At 36.0% G+C, this 14726-nt stretch overlaps 2 protein-coding genes across 5 annotated transcripts; one reads left to right on the top strand and one right to left on the bottom strand.

Moving 5' to 3' along the window:
* The first annotated feature begins 2319 nt into the window (after nucleotides 1-2319).
* Nucleotides 2320-7045, top strand: LOC111792703 (calmodulin-binding receptor-like cytoplasmic kinase 3). Of its 3 annotated transcripts, XM_023674260.1 has the most exons (8): nucleotides 2320-2580; nucleotides 2647-2758; nucleotides 2886-3328; nucleotides 4410-4669; nucleotides 4776-4941; nucleotides 5036-5125; nucleotides 6099-6397; nucleotides 6508-7045. In XM_023674260.1, exons 3-8 carry the CDS (start codon nucleotides 2902-2904, stop codon nucleotides 6721-6723), a joined length of 1458 nt encoding a protein of 485 aa, XP_023530028.1. In that variant the 5' UTR covers nucleotides 2320-2580; nucleotides 2647-2758; nucleotides 2886-2901; the 3' UTR covers nucleotides 6724-7045. The 3 variants fall into 3 exon arrangements, with proteins under 3 accessions (XP_023530028.1, XP_023530026.1, XP_023530027.1); XM_023674258.1 differs by having other exon boundaries at nucleotides 2320-2758; XM_023674259.1 differs by having other exon boundaries at nucleotides 2647-3328.
* Nucleotides 7046-7246: 201 nt separating this feature from the next.
* LOC111792704 (bifunctional purple acid phosphatase 26-like) lies at nucleotides 7247-13682 on the bottom strand. Of its 2 annotated transcripts, none has more exons than XM_023674262.1 (10): nucleotides 13482-13682; nucleotides 12581-12790; nucleotides 12269-12469; nucleotides 11829-11940; nucleotides 10730-10956; nucleotides 10173-10311; nucleotides 8990-9210; nucleotides 8677-8795; nucleotides 8419-8580; nucleotides 7247-7521 (listed from the first exon to the last, which is right to left on the bottom strand). In XM_023674262.1, the coding sequence occupies exons 2-10, from the start codon at nucleotides 12770-12772 to the stop codon at nucleotides 7449-7451; spliced, it is 1446 nt and encodes a 481-aa protein (XP_023530030.1). In that variant the 5' UTR covers nucleotides 12773-12790; nucleotides 13482-13682; the 3' UTR covers nucleotides 7247-7448. The 2 variants fall into 2 exon arrangements, with proteins under 2 accessions (XP_023530030.1, XP_023530031.1); XM_023674263.1 differs by lacking the exon at nucleotides 13482-13682 and adding an exon at nucleotides 13002-13118.
* Nucleotides 13683-14726: the final 1044 nt, after the last annotated feature.

Raw genomic sequence — 14726 nt, forward strand, 5'->3', positions numbered from 1 at the left:
AAAAAAAAAAAAAAAAACAAAATTGCAGAAAAGGAAGAAAAGAAATAAAAAAGTGTAGGAATAGTCAAAAACATCTGGAATAAAAAGGTGAGTGTGTGTGAGAAGTTGGTGGAAAAGGGGAAAAGTGCAATTTTATTCGATTCGATGGGCATCTTAGAAAAATGAGACCCCAAACTCCAGTGTCTTCTTCTTCTTCTTTATTTAATTTATTTATTTATTTATTTTTTTTACATTTATTTATTAAAAAAAAGTAAAAATTAAAAAGAAATTGAAAGAAAGAGCTGAAATATTTGATATTTGAGTCGGCGAAATTAAACCCTGGTCTCCTGTTCTGGATAACCCTCACTTGGTGGTTCTGCCTGCAAATGAATGAGTGAATGTGAAGTGTCACACAATCCCTTTCCTTTGCCCTCCATATTCATTACTATTTCCTTCAAAAAATATCACTTTTTCATATTTAGTCAATTTTTTTTTGCATTACTTACTCTCTCTTTCACCTTTATCCATCAATATCCATATATATGGATATACTTTGAAATTTTTGTGACAAGCAATTGGAGATGGCTAATCAACGAAATGTAATGTCTCCCACTTGTTGCAAGTTCGTGTAATAAGTCTATCTGTAACTTTCTTGTCTACTCATTGTCTTTATCTTATTTATGTCTCATTTTTTCTTAATTGCACATGTTATACGGTGTGTTTGATGATTCATCGTCCTCCTGATTATTTCATTATTCTATTTAGCTCTTGTGTGGCTGAATGGACGCCTTTTAAGTATTGCAACTATACCTGTCTCAACTTGAGGGTCACAACCTACTCTCTTTATGTTATGGTTGTGACACTCTCCTTCACTTAAATTAGTCATCGTACTCGATAACTTTTTCGGAACACGATTGCATTAGATTTATATATATACCTATAATCAAGATGCCATAATTAATAAATTGATCTATTACTATGAATGCACTTAGTCTAATAAAATATATTTCTAATGTAGTTAAACCCTAAATAATTAGGGTTTGAAGAGTATAATCAAAATATATCACCACAGGTCAGATTTTATATAGTTTTATTATCAAATAGTTAGTTATAATTTCAGATATTTCATTTTTTTTTTTTTATGAATTAATTATTCTCTAGAATAGCTTTATCCATCTCTATCACGACAACAAAATTAAAAAAAGAATAAAGCAAACAAATATTATAAGATAATGTTGAATACAACTTGACACCGTCAATTTATTTTGTGAGAATTTAAGATTTTTATGAAACAGACATTTCCATTTGTATGATATTTTAGTAATTTAAGATATGGGAAACATAACAAAAATAAAATAACGTATTTATGTACTAATAAATGATGGTATATAATTCCCTATATTTATATTTTACATCTTGACACAACATATATATGTATATATATATATATATATATTGCATAATTTCATGTTAACTAAATGTATTTGGTTTTTAGTAAATTTTCTATTTATTTATTTGTAATTTCTAAGATAATAAATAATTTTCTTTTAAAGAACTCTAATTTGAGAATGTGATGAATATAATTTATTAAAAATATTCTGTTAGATTTCTATGTTTCTATTATATATGATTTGAAATTTGGGTTATTATATTAACAATAAATAAATGGCCCTAGATTATGGTATGAGTAATTTTTTTATTAGTTGTTTTTATTTACGATGTTTGTTGGGCTTCTGCCTGGACATTATTAAAAGCCCATTGGACTTTGGAAAGTCTGGCCCGCAAACTACTTGTTGGGCTGTTTCACGGTGTTTGTTGGGCTTCTGCCTGGAAATTAATATGAGCCCATTGGACTACGGGAAGTCTGGCCTGTAAACTACTAGTTGGGCTGTTTCACGGTGTTTGTTGGGCTTCTGCCTGGAGATTAATATGAGCCCATTGGACTACGGGAAGTCTGGCCCGTAAATAATTGCTACTTGTTCTTTAAGTTAAAATTAAAATTAAAGCTCTATTATATAACTATTTTACTTTTTTTTTTTTTTTAAATTTCTAAAGTTAAGTATATAAATACTCTTTATATATATATAATTTTCTTATTTTTATTTTTTTAAACAAGTTAAGTTTTGAGAAAACTCAAAATAAAAAAGTTAATTACGAAATTTGAATAAATAACATTCTTTGTAGTTGGTCGAGTCATATAATTAATAAATACTACGTGTCAAAGTTAATTACCAAAACATTTCATCATTTTGACCGTTAATGGAATTGCCTTATGAATAATAATTAAATACTTTCATTATTATTGGATAAAATTCCAACTATCTGATCGACTCCGCTGCAGCCGCGTCAAGATGAAGAACAATCCACATAATCATGAAAACAACTACTGGAGTCCAGTCAACTTCGATCCTGGCCGTTGATTTGAAATGGATGTAACATTTTTTGTATTTATTAATCATCTGGAAAATATCACAGGAGTTTGACGAAGCGACGAAATTTATGTTCAAATCAACTACTGGAGCAAAGGATTGTTGAGGAAATGGTGTTTTCCGAGCGGTCAACTTTATCCAAGCCTATCGCTTCCAACTCCATTTATCTATGGTACATCGCCTTCTCTCTCGACGATTCTTTGTTGTTGCTATTGGTTGTTTTTCACTCTATTGTTAGCTTCGCCGCCGATGGGATTCTTCCTGCTGTTATTCTGATCGGAGCTTCATTTGGTTGGCCTCTGAGTGTTGGCGATTCGTGAAGTGAGTTTAGATCGTCTCTCCGAGTTCCGGTAAGTTTTGGTGGTGCTGTTGAACTAGGGCAATTTGGGAGTGGCTTTGGAAAATTGTTGCTATTCGTCTCAGCGGTTATGATTGGGATGGAATAAATTGATTAAATAGTTTTGATCGCTTTCTTAGGGTTTGATTTCCAAAGATGGCTGTTCTTCTTGTTATGTCATCGATAATAGCGTCCGTCATGGGCGTGTTGCTGGCCCTATCGCCAAGAGTATATGCTCATGAGTTTATGATGGAATCAGGGGTTTCAAGTGCTCATCAGATTCCTTACTCGGTTTCGGATGGAATCAGGTGTTTCAAATGCAACTTTTTTGCAGATGATATTTCAGTTAAAACATCAAGGAAACTGTTAAGGGAAGAAAGGGAGGAGGAATACACTAAGCTTAAAGATGGTGATTATCCTCATCATAGAGCGAAACAGGATGGGAAATCTTTGGCAACCTCCCAAACTATTGGAATGGTAGTGACTGGAACATTCGTTTTATGTTTTGGTGTTCTCTGTCCTTGTTTTTATCGAAAGAGGAGACGCACAGTTCAAAGAGGCATTGAAATAGAACAACCATCAGGTGAGTCATTGGTTCTATATGAATTTCTTGCAGTTTATGAGGATAGGAGTATTGTTAGTTAAAGATTCTACCTCACCTTTGTGAGATTCCACGTTGGTTGGAGAGGAGAACAAACATTCCTCATAAGGGTGTGGAAACCTCTCCCTAGTATATGCGTTTAGAAACTTTGAGGGGAAACCCAGAAGGAAAAGTCTAAAAAGGACAATATTTGCTAGCGGTGTGTTTGGGCTGTTACAAAGGGTATTAGAGCTAGACACTGGGAGGTGTGCTAGTGATGATGCTGGGCCCTATGGGGTGGATTGTGAGATCCCACATCGGTGGGAGAGGGGAACGAAACATTTCTTACAAGAGTGTGAAAACCTCTCCCTAGCATACGCGCTTTTTAAATTTTGAGAGGAAAGCCTAAAAAGGAGAATATCTGGTAGCGGTGGGCTTGAGCTGTTACAAATGGTATTAGAGCCAGACATTAGGAGGTGTGCCAGCGATGACGCTGGCCCCCAAGAAGGGTGGATTGTGAGATCCCACAAAGAATTCCTTATAAGAGTGTAGAAACCTCTCCCTAACATACACATTTTGAAATTTTGAGGGGAAACTTAGAAGGACAAGTTCAAAGAGGACAATATCTTCTAGCGGTGGGCTTGGGCGGTTACAAATAGTATCAGAGCCTAACACTGGGAGGTGTACTAGCAAGGACGTTGGGCCCTCCAAGGGGGGTGGATTGTGAGATCCCACATTGGTTGGAGACGGGAACGAAGTATTCCTTATAAGGGCGTGGAAACAGCCCTAGCATACACGTGGGAAACCCAGAAGAAAAAGCCCAAAGAGGACCAAATGAGCTTGAAAGCCATTAAAAGTGGCAACTCAATTTAGAATTTTTGTTATCCATTAAGAAGGGCCATTGCAAGATGAACATTTTTATTCACTCTTCAGTCACTCATTTTTCTTCTCAATATGTCAATGAATGCAGTATGTCTAAATTGTGTATTTTGTGTCCTTTTTTGACAAAGGCACTGCCCTTCCTTGACATTACCTGGTGAGCATCAAATGTTCTCGAAATTGAGTTATAAATTCTTTCTTTCAGTTCATTCAGCCTCCATTGAAGTGATGAACCCTGCTCCTGAAAAGGTTCCGGCCAGTCCACTTCGAGTACCACCTAGTCCTAGATATTCCCCATCTCCCAGATTCAAACGCCTTGGATCTGTACATCTCAACATGAGCCAAGTAGCCAGAGCAACTCAAGATTTCTCCCCAGCTCTGCGCATAGGCGAAGGAGGTTTTGGAACTGTCTACAAAGCACAACTAGAAAATGGGCATGTAGTTGCCATAAAACGTTCAAAAAAGGCAAGTACCAAATTCTTATGCTGTTTTTATGATGATAGGATATGTAAAATCTCAAACCCTTGTTTCTGAGAATAGTAACAGCATCTCTAACACAATTATTTTGCAGGAACTGTTTGAGAATTCACGAACTGACTTTAGCAGTGAAGTAGAGTTACTGTCCAAAATTGATCATCGGAGTCTGGTTAAGCTGCTAGGTCATGTTGATCATGGAAATGAGCGCATTATCATTACGGAATATGTAGGAAATGGTACTCTTAGAGAACACTTGGACGGTAAGGTTTCTACCCTATGGAAGACCAAAAATTAACCTGTTGTTTAACTCTGATGGCTTCTTTAAGGCTCATGACTGCGCTTTTATCATTGTAGGCGTGCATGGAAAAGTATTGGATTTTAATCAGAGACTTGAAATTGCCATTGACATTGCTCATGGACTAACTTACCTCCATATGTATGCAGGTTAGAATCTTTTTCATTAGTCGGCTTATAAATGTCACTCATTTTTTTGATATCAGGAAGGGCCAACTTTGAAAGTGGACATAATTACTAACGCAACACATCCATTTGATTGTGTGTATATTTTAACATATATAGAAGAGTTTGTTTAATTAGCAATTATTTTATGTCTCAAATAATATTTATTTTTAAAAAATTATTTTAAGAGAAGATTTTTGTGGATCTGCAATTACTGCTCAAAGTCCCTCGGTAAGAATATTATGAACACCGACTTGCACACGCCTCAATTATCTGTAATGATCTAAGCCTATCGCTAGCAGATATTGTCCTCTTTGAGCTTTTCCTTTCGGACTTTCCTTAAGGTTTTAAAACGCGTCTGTAGGAAGAGGCTTCCACACCCTTATAAACAATGTTCGTTTTCCTCCCTAACCAATGTCAGATCTCACAATCCACTCCCCTTCAAGGTCTAGCGTTCTCGCTGATACTCGTTCCCTTCTTTAATCGATGTGAGACCCCCCAATCCACCACTTTCGGGACCTAGCGTCCTTGCTGGCACACCGCCTCGTGTCCACCCCCCTTCGAGACTCAGCCTCCTCGTTGGCATGTCGCTCGGTGTCTAGCTCTGGTACCATTCATAATGACTCAAGTCCACAGCTAGCAGATATTGTCCTCTTTGGACTTTTTCTTCCGGACTAACTCTCAAGGTTTTAAAACGCGTCTGCTAGGGAGAGGTTTCCACACCCTTATAAAGAGATGCGAGATCTCACACTATCTCTCATGACAACCACCTGACCCTACCATAGCTGGTCGACAACAGAACTTTTAGGACATTAAATCCTTGTTAGGCGGCTACCATGGCTTGAAAACTTTTATTATTACCTTATTGACCACTAGTCCCAAGCTTTGTTTAGGGTTATCTTATTGGATATTTTCTGCTGTCCAGCCAGTTAACCTTTTTTTTTCTTGTTGACAATAGAGAAGCAAATTATTCACAGAGATGTTAAGTCTACCAACATTCTTCTTACCGAAAACATGAGAGCAAAGGTGGCGGATTTTGGATTTGCAAGGCTTGGAACATTGAGTACAGATCAAACGCACATTTCAACTCAGGTGAAAGGAACTGTTGGTTACCTTGACCCAGAGTATATGAAGACTTATCAACTTACTACCAAGAGTGATGTCTACTCATTTGGGATTTTACTCGTAGAAATTCTAACAGGACGCCGTCCATTGGAAGTTAAGAGGCCTCCTGATGAGCGGGTCACAATAAGATGGGTGAGTTAAACATTCTAATCATTTTCTTAAGAAACCTTTCAAGTTTCGAACGAACTTTTTACTCATCGTTTCTGAAAGATCGCTTCTTGTTTTACTTTGATTCGTTGCAGGCTTTCAACAAGTATAGTGAAAACAAAATTCTGGAAACCTTAGATCCTTCAATGGAGGAAACTGTTGACGCAGAGATTGTCATCAAAATGTTCAAATTGGCAATCCAATGTGCAGCACCGGTACGAGCCGAACGACCAGACATGAAATTTGTTGGGGAGCAGCTGTGGTCAATAAGAGCAAACTATATGTCACAGAAGAAGGCAAGATTACCTTAAAAAGGTGTGTTGTGTTGGAAACTCCAGAGGTGACCCACTGTGATTTCATCGATTTACCATGTCATTTAGAAGTTCACCTCCCTTCTTCAGAGTCTTTCCACGTTTGATGCTTTACTTAATTACCCTGTCATTAGAGTTTTCACCTCCAACAGATATCATTCATCACTGTTTTAATAGGTGAATCACCTATTAATTTGGAGTTTTTCTTTTCCTTCAACTTCTCTAGAATTGAAGTCAACAACACTTGTGTACCATTGTAAAAAAGGGGGGTTATTCCCAATTTGATGGCAAATGATATTAAAAATTGATATTGCAATTGAAATGGTAAATAATGACAATAATTTTAATTTTGTATATAGTTGAAATTGTGTCGGAGATATTGTCACCATGTCTTCTTTCAATTTTTACCTTATTGCCATGTTAACTTCCATTCATCATTTCAATTGAGAAATATTGGGAAGTTTCCTTGGGATTACTAAAATATATTAATAGCCACCGGGCATGGCCTGTTCACTTCAAAAGCTGGCCTCTGAAAATATAGGTAAAGCTATTCATAAACTGTTTTAGATCCATCGAAACATTATACATGCCCAAGCCAGTGAACCCATTTGAAAAGCCAGAGATAAGAGCTAAACATCTCAATAAAACAGACGCATATTATAAGTGTATTTCCTCACACAAGCAGTATCAAGCTATTGTACCTCAGGCGCTTAATGGCTGAAATCTCAAGAGTTCATGTCTTCATCAATCACCATCTGAATATGTTTCTTCAGTTTTCTCCTTCGATGGTTACGTCCCCTGCACACGAGAACATGTCTTAATGATCAATGGCAAGAGATTTCACAAACTGCATCAAGTTTATATCAGCCGTTTGATTAGATGTAATATGGAATGCGCTTGCGTTATGATGATCGCGTGGTTAAATATGTGCTTGTACTTTTACAGAAAAGCAGATGGGGATAAGCGGGAGAAAAGACCAGAGGGTAGAAAATTGTTCTCGAGATGGTATGTTTTTCTTTCTAATTTATCTCTTCAGAAAGAGCAAACAACTTTATTTGCTTGGATTCTGAAGAGAGGCCTAGTGAAGGGAGATCCAGGAATAGACAAAATCATTTAGTCTAACACATCTCAAATGAATCAAGCTTGAAATCAATTTTACATGTAAACTGAAGTGGTGAAGACAATAATATCTTCACTTTGATCCCCTTCCATTAGACACAAGTCGGTAAGTCACTTCCAGAATACTTGCTTTCCTGTTTCCTTACCATTGAAGTTGTAGTTATGATTGATTGGAGACTTTTCTTATATCTGTAATATAGGTTTTTGTTTTTGACTCCTTGTGTTGAGATTTCCTTTTTCCCTAATACTGTCTCTTTTTCTCGATGAAAACTTGAATGTTATGTGGAGTCTTGGGGTGAACAGAGTCTTGATAAGAGTTGAGAGAGGTCTTTGAGTCACGTTTGGACTCTTTTTAGGTTTAACGTCGGCCTTGCCATTAGGTCTTATTTTACTTGACTGGGGACCCTGACTTTAGTTTCCCTCATTTTGTGGGGTTTTCCATCTTTCTTTCTTTCTTTCGTTTTTTTCTTTTTTTCTTTTTTTTTTCTTGTATGTCCGTTTATTCTTTTATTTTTTTCTCGAAAGTTTGAAAATTGAATAATAATTAAAAAAATAATAACATAAAAGTGCACTAACCAGTATTGATTGTGTAGTATGAATTCATCTGTTGCCACTTTCTTCCCATCATCATTTCGGTTCCAGTGGTAAAATGCATGAGTCCTATTTTTTATTTCCAAAGTTGAATGCCCATAGCTGGCTTCTCTAAATGCTGAGTACTCTGGTTGTGGATCTTTAAACCTAATACAGATGGACAGACCATAACCCACGTTAGACATATTGAATCTCATATCTAAACATCAATGAACGAATTTAGTGAATGCTAATAAATTTTACCTTCCAGCAAGACCTTCCTGGTTACCGCCATCTCCAACTGTGATGTAAACAGGGGCTGATTTGTCTGGTATGGTGTGATGATCACCACTTACATTGTAGTGTATACTTGAGATGCGATACTAAAAATAAGAAGGAAAAAAGGAGGGAAATAAAACTCGAATCCAAATAAGACAATCATGAGATAAGCATTTATTTAACGAAGCAACAAGGTAAACATAAGCATTTGTCTAACAAAGTTGCACACCAGAAAAAATTGTTCCAATCTACGGTAGAAATAACCACCATATGGCTTAAAAAGGAAAGAGCAAAATACCGATCGTTCATAAGCATGGACATGACCAGCAAAGACAACATCAACTCTGTACTTCACGAACCAGCTTTCAAATACTGATTGCATACTTTCACCTTCCTGGAAATGTGCTTCATTACTATTGTAGATTGGAACATGCATAAGAACAATCAACCATGGCGTCTTCTCCCGGTCAACCCTTCCCAACTCCTCACGAAGCCAGTGCCATTGAGGTGTGTACTTCACTGAAATAAATAATTGTAAAGTTTCTAAAGGGCAAAAACTTGAAAGTCGGTAGCCTTCATAAAAGATTAAAGGAAAACATAAGATAATACGGGACATGAGTTCATTATCCAAGTGCCTGTCTAAGTGTTCAAATTAGCTAGAAACTAACATGTTAAATTTTCTTTACTCTACTTTAAAGCTAGACTGAACTACGCATGCCACGGTTACATGAAGGAAAATGGAACCAATCCTCAGTTGCGGTGTTTGAACTGGTTATCTTGTTGGACACATGACCTTTCAAATGCTAGGGTAGATCTGCAAAGTTTAGCCACTCAACATTCTTAAACAGAAAAACTTGTTGCATGGGAAATGCTTAAACTCGACAGTTCAATAGCTTAATCACGTGTATTTGAGAATGGCATATACTGATGATCATGTCAACTATCCAAATTCGGTCTATGAAGTGAACAACTTTCTAACCCCAATTGGAGCTACAATATCATCTACATGCAAAAGACATACAAGAGGAAGAATTCCTCCAACAGTTAAAGCTGCCAAAGTTTGACGCTCATTAGACAAAACCAACGTCATTAGCTCCATTTTGTAAAGAAGTTGAAGTGATTGGAACTCTCCCCGTGATGTTCTAACCTATCTTTCCAATTTGTCAAATACATGTTTAAAAGCTACAATACTGTCTTGTAAGGGTACAATTATGGGGACCCAAACAACCCCACAACCAAAAAAAAAAAAATAAATAAATAAAAATAAAAATAAAAATAAAGGAAAGAAAGGAAAGGAAAAATTAACTAAAAAATCTCTTGATCTTCAATTCTGGTAGTAATTAGTAATTAAGTGCAAACCTAATGTTGATGTACAAATAAGAAGGAAATGAAAGGAACGAGAACTTCCTACATAAAGAGCAGCAACTATTAAAGAAGTTGACTAGTCGTGCAAAGCAAGAATATGTATATTGAGTATTTACCAAATGGAGAGTAGGCAGATAACACTATAATATGAGCCGATGCCCGCCTGATTGCATACCAAAGAGGACTGCTGCTTTTGGATGCTAAATAAGGTGTCAGATATCGATGAATGTAGGATTTGAAAGGTTCCACTTCACCCTAAAAATAGAAAAAGGGAATCATATCAAAGAAAAAAACATGATAAACATTACAATTAGTTGACTCAATTCTTAATGAAGCTGAGTAAGTCTAAAGTTAATTCCAACACAGAGCTGAGTGAACTTCGAGCATTTAGGAAATTATAATAACAACATATGTTCTGAATTAGCAGGACAAAATATTTTTCCCATCTTTCAGGAGTAACTCAGAGGCAGATTCAGTATTTAAATTCAGAAGAAAACATATTTATACAGATTACGTAAATACCATATTACATATCCACATAGAATAATAATGTAGTTTAAAATATTTACGCAAACAACATCAAACAAGGAAAGTATTGTTAAATAATATAATTACTAAGCTAGAATTGAAATATTGTTATTCAATGATTGAATCAAATTGTTTAAATTTTTACCATGTAAGGCATGTACTCTATTTCATGATTTCCAGCAGACCAAATCCAAGGTTGATATGCTGCACTTTGCTCCGCAAATCGACCCCATGAATCCCATCTTAGACCAACGTCATTAAATTGATACCTGTCAGCATAAGAGAGATCTCCAAGAAACAATACTGTCTGCCCACCACTCTTCATATAATGCTGTAGAGTAGAAAGAGAATTGAATGTCTGGCCCAAATCACCTAGAGCATAAATAGCTATTTAGTAGAAGCAACAGGTTAAATAAATAATGACGCAAAAGTCTACTAGATGTATTTATTTATTTATTCATTTTTTTTTTATTTCCATGAATGTCCATGCAACCTACCTAGTATCTAATATACTACATTATGTTGCAAAAATTTACTGGATGCAAAAGTAGATTGAACAAGATGAAATGTACTTCGAAAAGAGAACCAGCAGACTTGGTAAGTTTAACAAAAGATTTACTTTTCTTCAGGGAAACTGCTGAGGGGGATGGAGCCAAGCACATACCATACAGTATACGAAAGTCACTTTAGAGGAGAAACCACTGATTTTCTAAGCCCCATGTGACATTATTTAGTACCATGACCTGAGGGTCATGGTAATCAACCAATTTTGGATTTATAATTTGTCAACAAGATACAACAAACATAAACATGAGAATATTTTGTTAATGATAATCAATCAATTTTGGAAATAAAAAGTTAATACATTCATGTACTTTTATTACAGATATTAAGGTTACCATAGTTTTATCAACTCAGATGTTGACAAGTTCATCAATCATTCATTAATAGCCTCTAGAAAACATGATGAATGAAATTTGTTGTGTAATTCTTCGATTATACAACTAATATTCAATTTCATATGGTATCATGTAAACACATCAAATAACTTAACCCATCTAATTTGAGGGGACATGAGTACAAGTAAATCATATATTGTCGTACAACTGAAAGAGAAAAAGAAGAAATGTAGAAGAAATACAAATGGTTCAATAATAAACACTGCACATGTAAGATTAAGTTACAAAAATAAGCTAGAAAACCTACTTCGACATCAGTACTCCACATAGAAAGAGAACTCTCACCAATTATCCCAAATTTGTAAGAAGCGTCAGGATCAATCTTTGGGGGTGTCTGAAACCAGAATTTTCGAGCAGAATCACCACTCCCAATCTTGTAATAATACTTGGTATTGTACTGGATCAAGGGGGAACCATTAAACTCATCAATGGAACATATTTTCAGAGAGATGGAGTGTGTGTCTAGTCAAGAGAGGAAGAGAATTGCAATAATCTTGGAAGCAAACATAAATATGGCATGTTAAGTTAGCTTTATGGTCCATGTCAAATTTCTGACGAGAAACCATTCCCATCAGTGAGAGGGAGAGCCTAATGAAAGTGAAGATACAAAAAAGAAGTTTGCATATCTGGTAATTTTTAATCTCTGAACTCTCGCATGGAGTTACCAGCTAGAAGTTATAAGTAAGATTAATATTTCCATCGATAATAAAACTATATTCGGTTACCTTGAGGTCACCAACATGACAGTGATGAATGTAACCAGACTTGTATTTATAAAAGGTGTAGTTTGTCACTGTTCCCTCTGCAGTGAACTCATAATTTTCGTCTGAAGTACCATAATGGACACTATTGTGCCCTGGATCATCAGATGTTACCCATGAGACAATAACGGCCTTGCCTTCATAGTCACCCTGGGTGATGTGCACCTACACGGAAGTGATGGGGATATCTTTGTTATTCTCCATAAAGTGCCCAGTCCAAAGACAAGAGTAGCTCCAAAGTAAAATGAAATTGGCACCAAAATATCAAGAGCTTACCTGTTGAGGGGCATTGTGACCTTTTGGAATAGCAAATACATCATTATCAAGAGGCATATCAATGGATGGCCATTCTGATCGAATGAATGTACTGGTGATCCCTGCATTCCCAAAGCTCAGACAGCTAATAAGTATGCACAAAGCAAGTGCAATTCGAAGAAACAAGCACTCCAGCTTGGAATTTCCTAGCATGATTGATGACTCAATGAACTGCATCAAGACAAAAAAATAATAATAATAGTAAATAAATATTTCGTCATGGATTAGAACTTCAACATCTGAAGGACGATTGAAAGAGAGCAAAGAAAATTTCAAAATCAGGCCTATAGAAAATTTTTAGTATCAAGCTCAAACAACATGAAAGAAAAAATGAAACCGTGTACACTATCATAGAAAGAGGAGTAAAGTCCGAACTCTCAACCTCGCAAAGAAAGACATCGTTAAAAATAACGATCAAACAGCATAGTTAATCACAAAATTCACATAACGAAAGTCAAATCCTCAAAAATCCACAACTCAAAGTTCGCGTCGGAAATCTATCCCCATTTCGCGTCCACCTGTAACATTTCCCCTACTAGGCGGGAGAGCCCACAGCATACTCGGCATTCTATGGGATGAAATCAAATCCAACAACCAAAAATGGACATAAATCTCAAAAACTTGTTTCGCTTTGCATGAAAGCCAACACTAACTAACAATTGAAAACCAGTCACCACGTGAATTTCTATCAAATTACACACAGATAATGCATAAACAACAAGTGTCTTCATCATTTTCCCTCGAATCACGCGAGCGATCATTTGTGTGCGAGAGACACAGACAATGCATAAACAACAAGTGTCTGAATCGTTTTCCCACGAATAACGTGAGTGATCATTGTGTGCGAGAGGTAGTAAAGAACCTGAGAACATTAGCCGGGAAGAGAGCGGGAAAAGATGCAGGGATGAAACGGGATAAGATCGCCCCAACAAGGGAGAAGGTTCGCTAATGGCTAGATTGTCGGGTTGAAGAAAAAGCTTGAAGGTCAGGCTAGCAACGTGGAGGCGTAAATTAGCAGCAAAGAAACCGGTGACGTGGCGTAGAACAACGTCCTCCCTTCCGGAAATGTTCTGTCGAATTAGCTGACAAATCAATTCGCATTAAAGATATGTATAAAAAAAATTGAGGTTTAAATAATTCCTGTTATTTTAATTTTTAAAATGTTTATATAAATCTCTAAAATTTATAAACAATATTTCTTTTTGTTGCTATTATTTTGTTAGTTTAAATTCTCTTACTCAATCAGTATAGGTAGGTATGGAGCACACGAGCAGTCCACCTCAGCATTGAGAACCGTGCCCTAAAAACCAACAACCTCACCACCGACTCCGGATGGTGCGTCTTTATCTTATAAATTTTTATTAAAGCTATATCCGGTAAAATTATACAATTGGACCGTTATTAAAACTAAAAGTTCTAGAAAAGTATGGATAGAAATTCACGAACGTTGTGTGATCAACCCTATGGCCAACTAATGATTGAAAAGGTTAAAGCCCGAGTCTCGATTATAGTAATGGTCAAGTGTAGATTTGATAGCAACAAAGGTAAGGGCATGAGAATGACCGTAGGCTCGACGACTTACTATTTCAACTCAGTTAAGACGACATTGATTCCACCCCTTCACTACCAAATAAAGCGAGGTCTCACCGTAGCAAAGAAACAGAGGAAGCGCACTTGTTACGTAAACCCCATAATAAAGAAATATGGAACACAAGAAGCTTAGTAGCAAGTTGTCTCGTAACCACCATTTGTCTTAACATACACTACTAACCATCAATTTGCTAAGGTTGAGTTTGTTCAACCTTAGACAAATGTGATACTTCTGTCTATTTCCATTCACCTAACTTCTTTGCCCGCCAATTCGGGTTTAGGCAAGGTTTGCCTAGTCTTCTTCTATTTAGCCATCACAAAGACCGGTATTCAATTAGAGAGAAATTTCATTGACCTTTACCATATTTCTTAAGTTTTGTTTAGCATTTGTCGACTAAATAATATAAAATTCTAATGCCACTTCCACCTAGATCGTGTTAAACAAAAAAAAAAAAAAAAAAAAAAAAAAAAAAAAAAAAAAAAAAAAAAAAAAAAAAAAAAAAAAAAAAAAAAAAAA

The sequence above is a fragment of the Cucurbita pepo genome, chromosome LG04 (assembly GCF_002806865.2).
Source record: "Cucurbita pepo subsp. pepo cultivar mu-cu-16 chromosome LG04, ASM280686v2, whole genome shotgun sequence".
Classification (NCBI taxonomy): Eukaryota; Viridiplantae; Streptophyta; class Magnoliopsida; order Cucurbitales; family Cucurbitaceae; genus Cucurbita; species Cucurbita pepo.

Coding starts and splice junctions, on each gene's coding strand:
- LOC111792703 (XM_023674258.1), top strand. CDS start 2,902: ATGGCTGTTCTTCTTGTTATGTCATCGATAATAGCGTCCGTCATGGGC. Junction 4,670..4,775: donor CCATAAAACGTTCAAAAAAG/GCAAGTACCAAA, acceptor ATTATTTTGCAG/GAACTGTTTGAGAATTCACG. Junction 4,942..5,035: donor TCTTAGAGAACACTTGGACG/GTAAGGTTTCTA, acceptor TTATCATTGTAG/GCGTGCATGGAAAAGTATTG.
- LOC111792704 (XM_023674262.1), bottom strand. CDS start 12,772: ATGCTAGGAAATTCCAAGCTGGAGTGCTTGTTTCTTCGAATTGCACTT. Junction 10,957..11,828: donor TTACAAATTTGGGATAATTG/GTGAGAGTTCTC, acceptor TTTATGCTCTAG/GTGATTTGGGCCAGACATTC. Junction 9,211..10,172: donor ATCTGCCTACTCTCCATTTG/GTAAATACTCAA, acceptor TATTTATTTCAG/TGAAGTACACACCTCAATGG.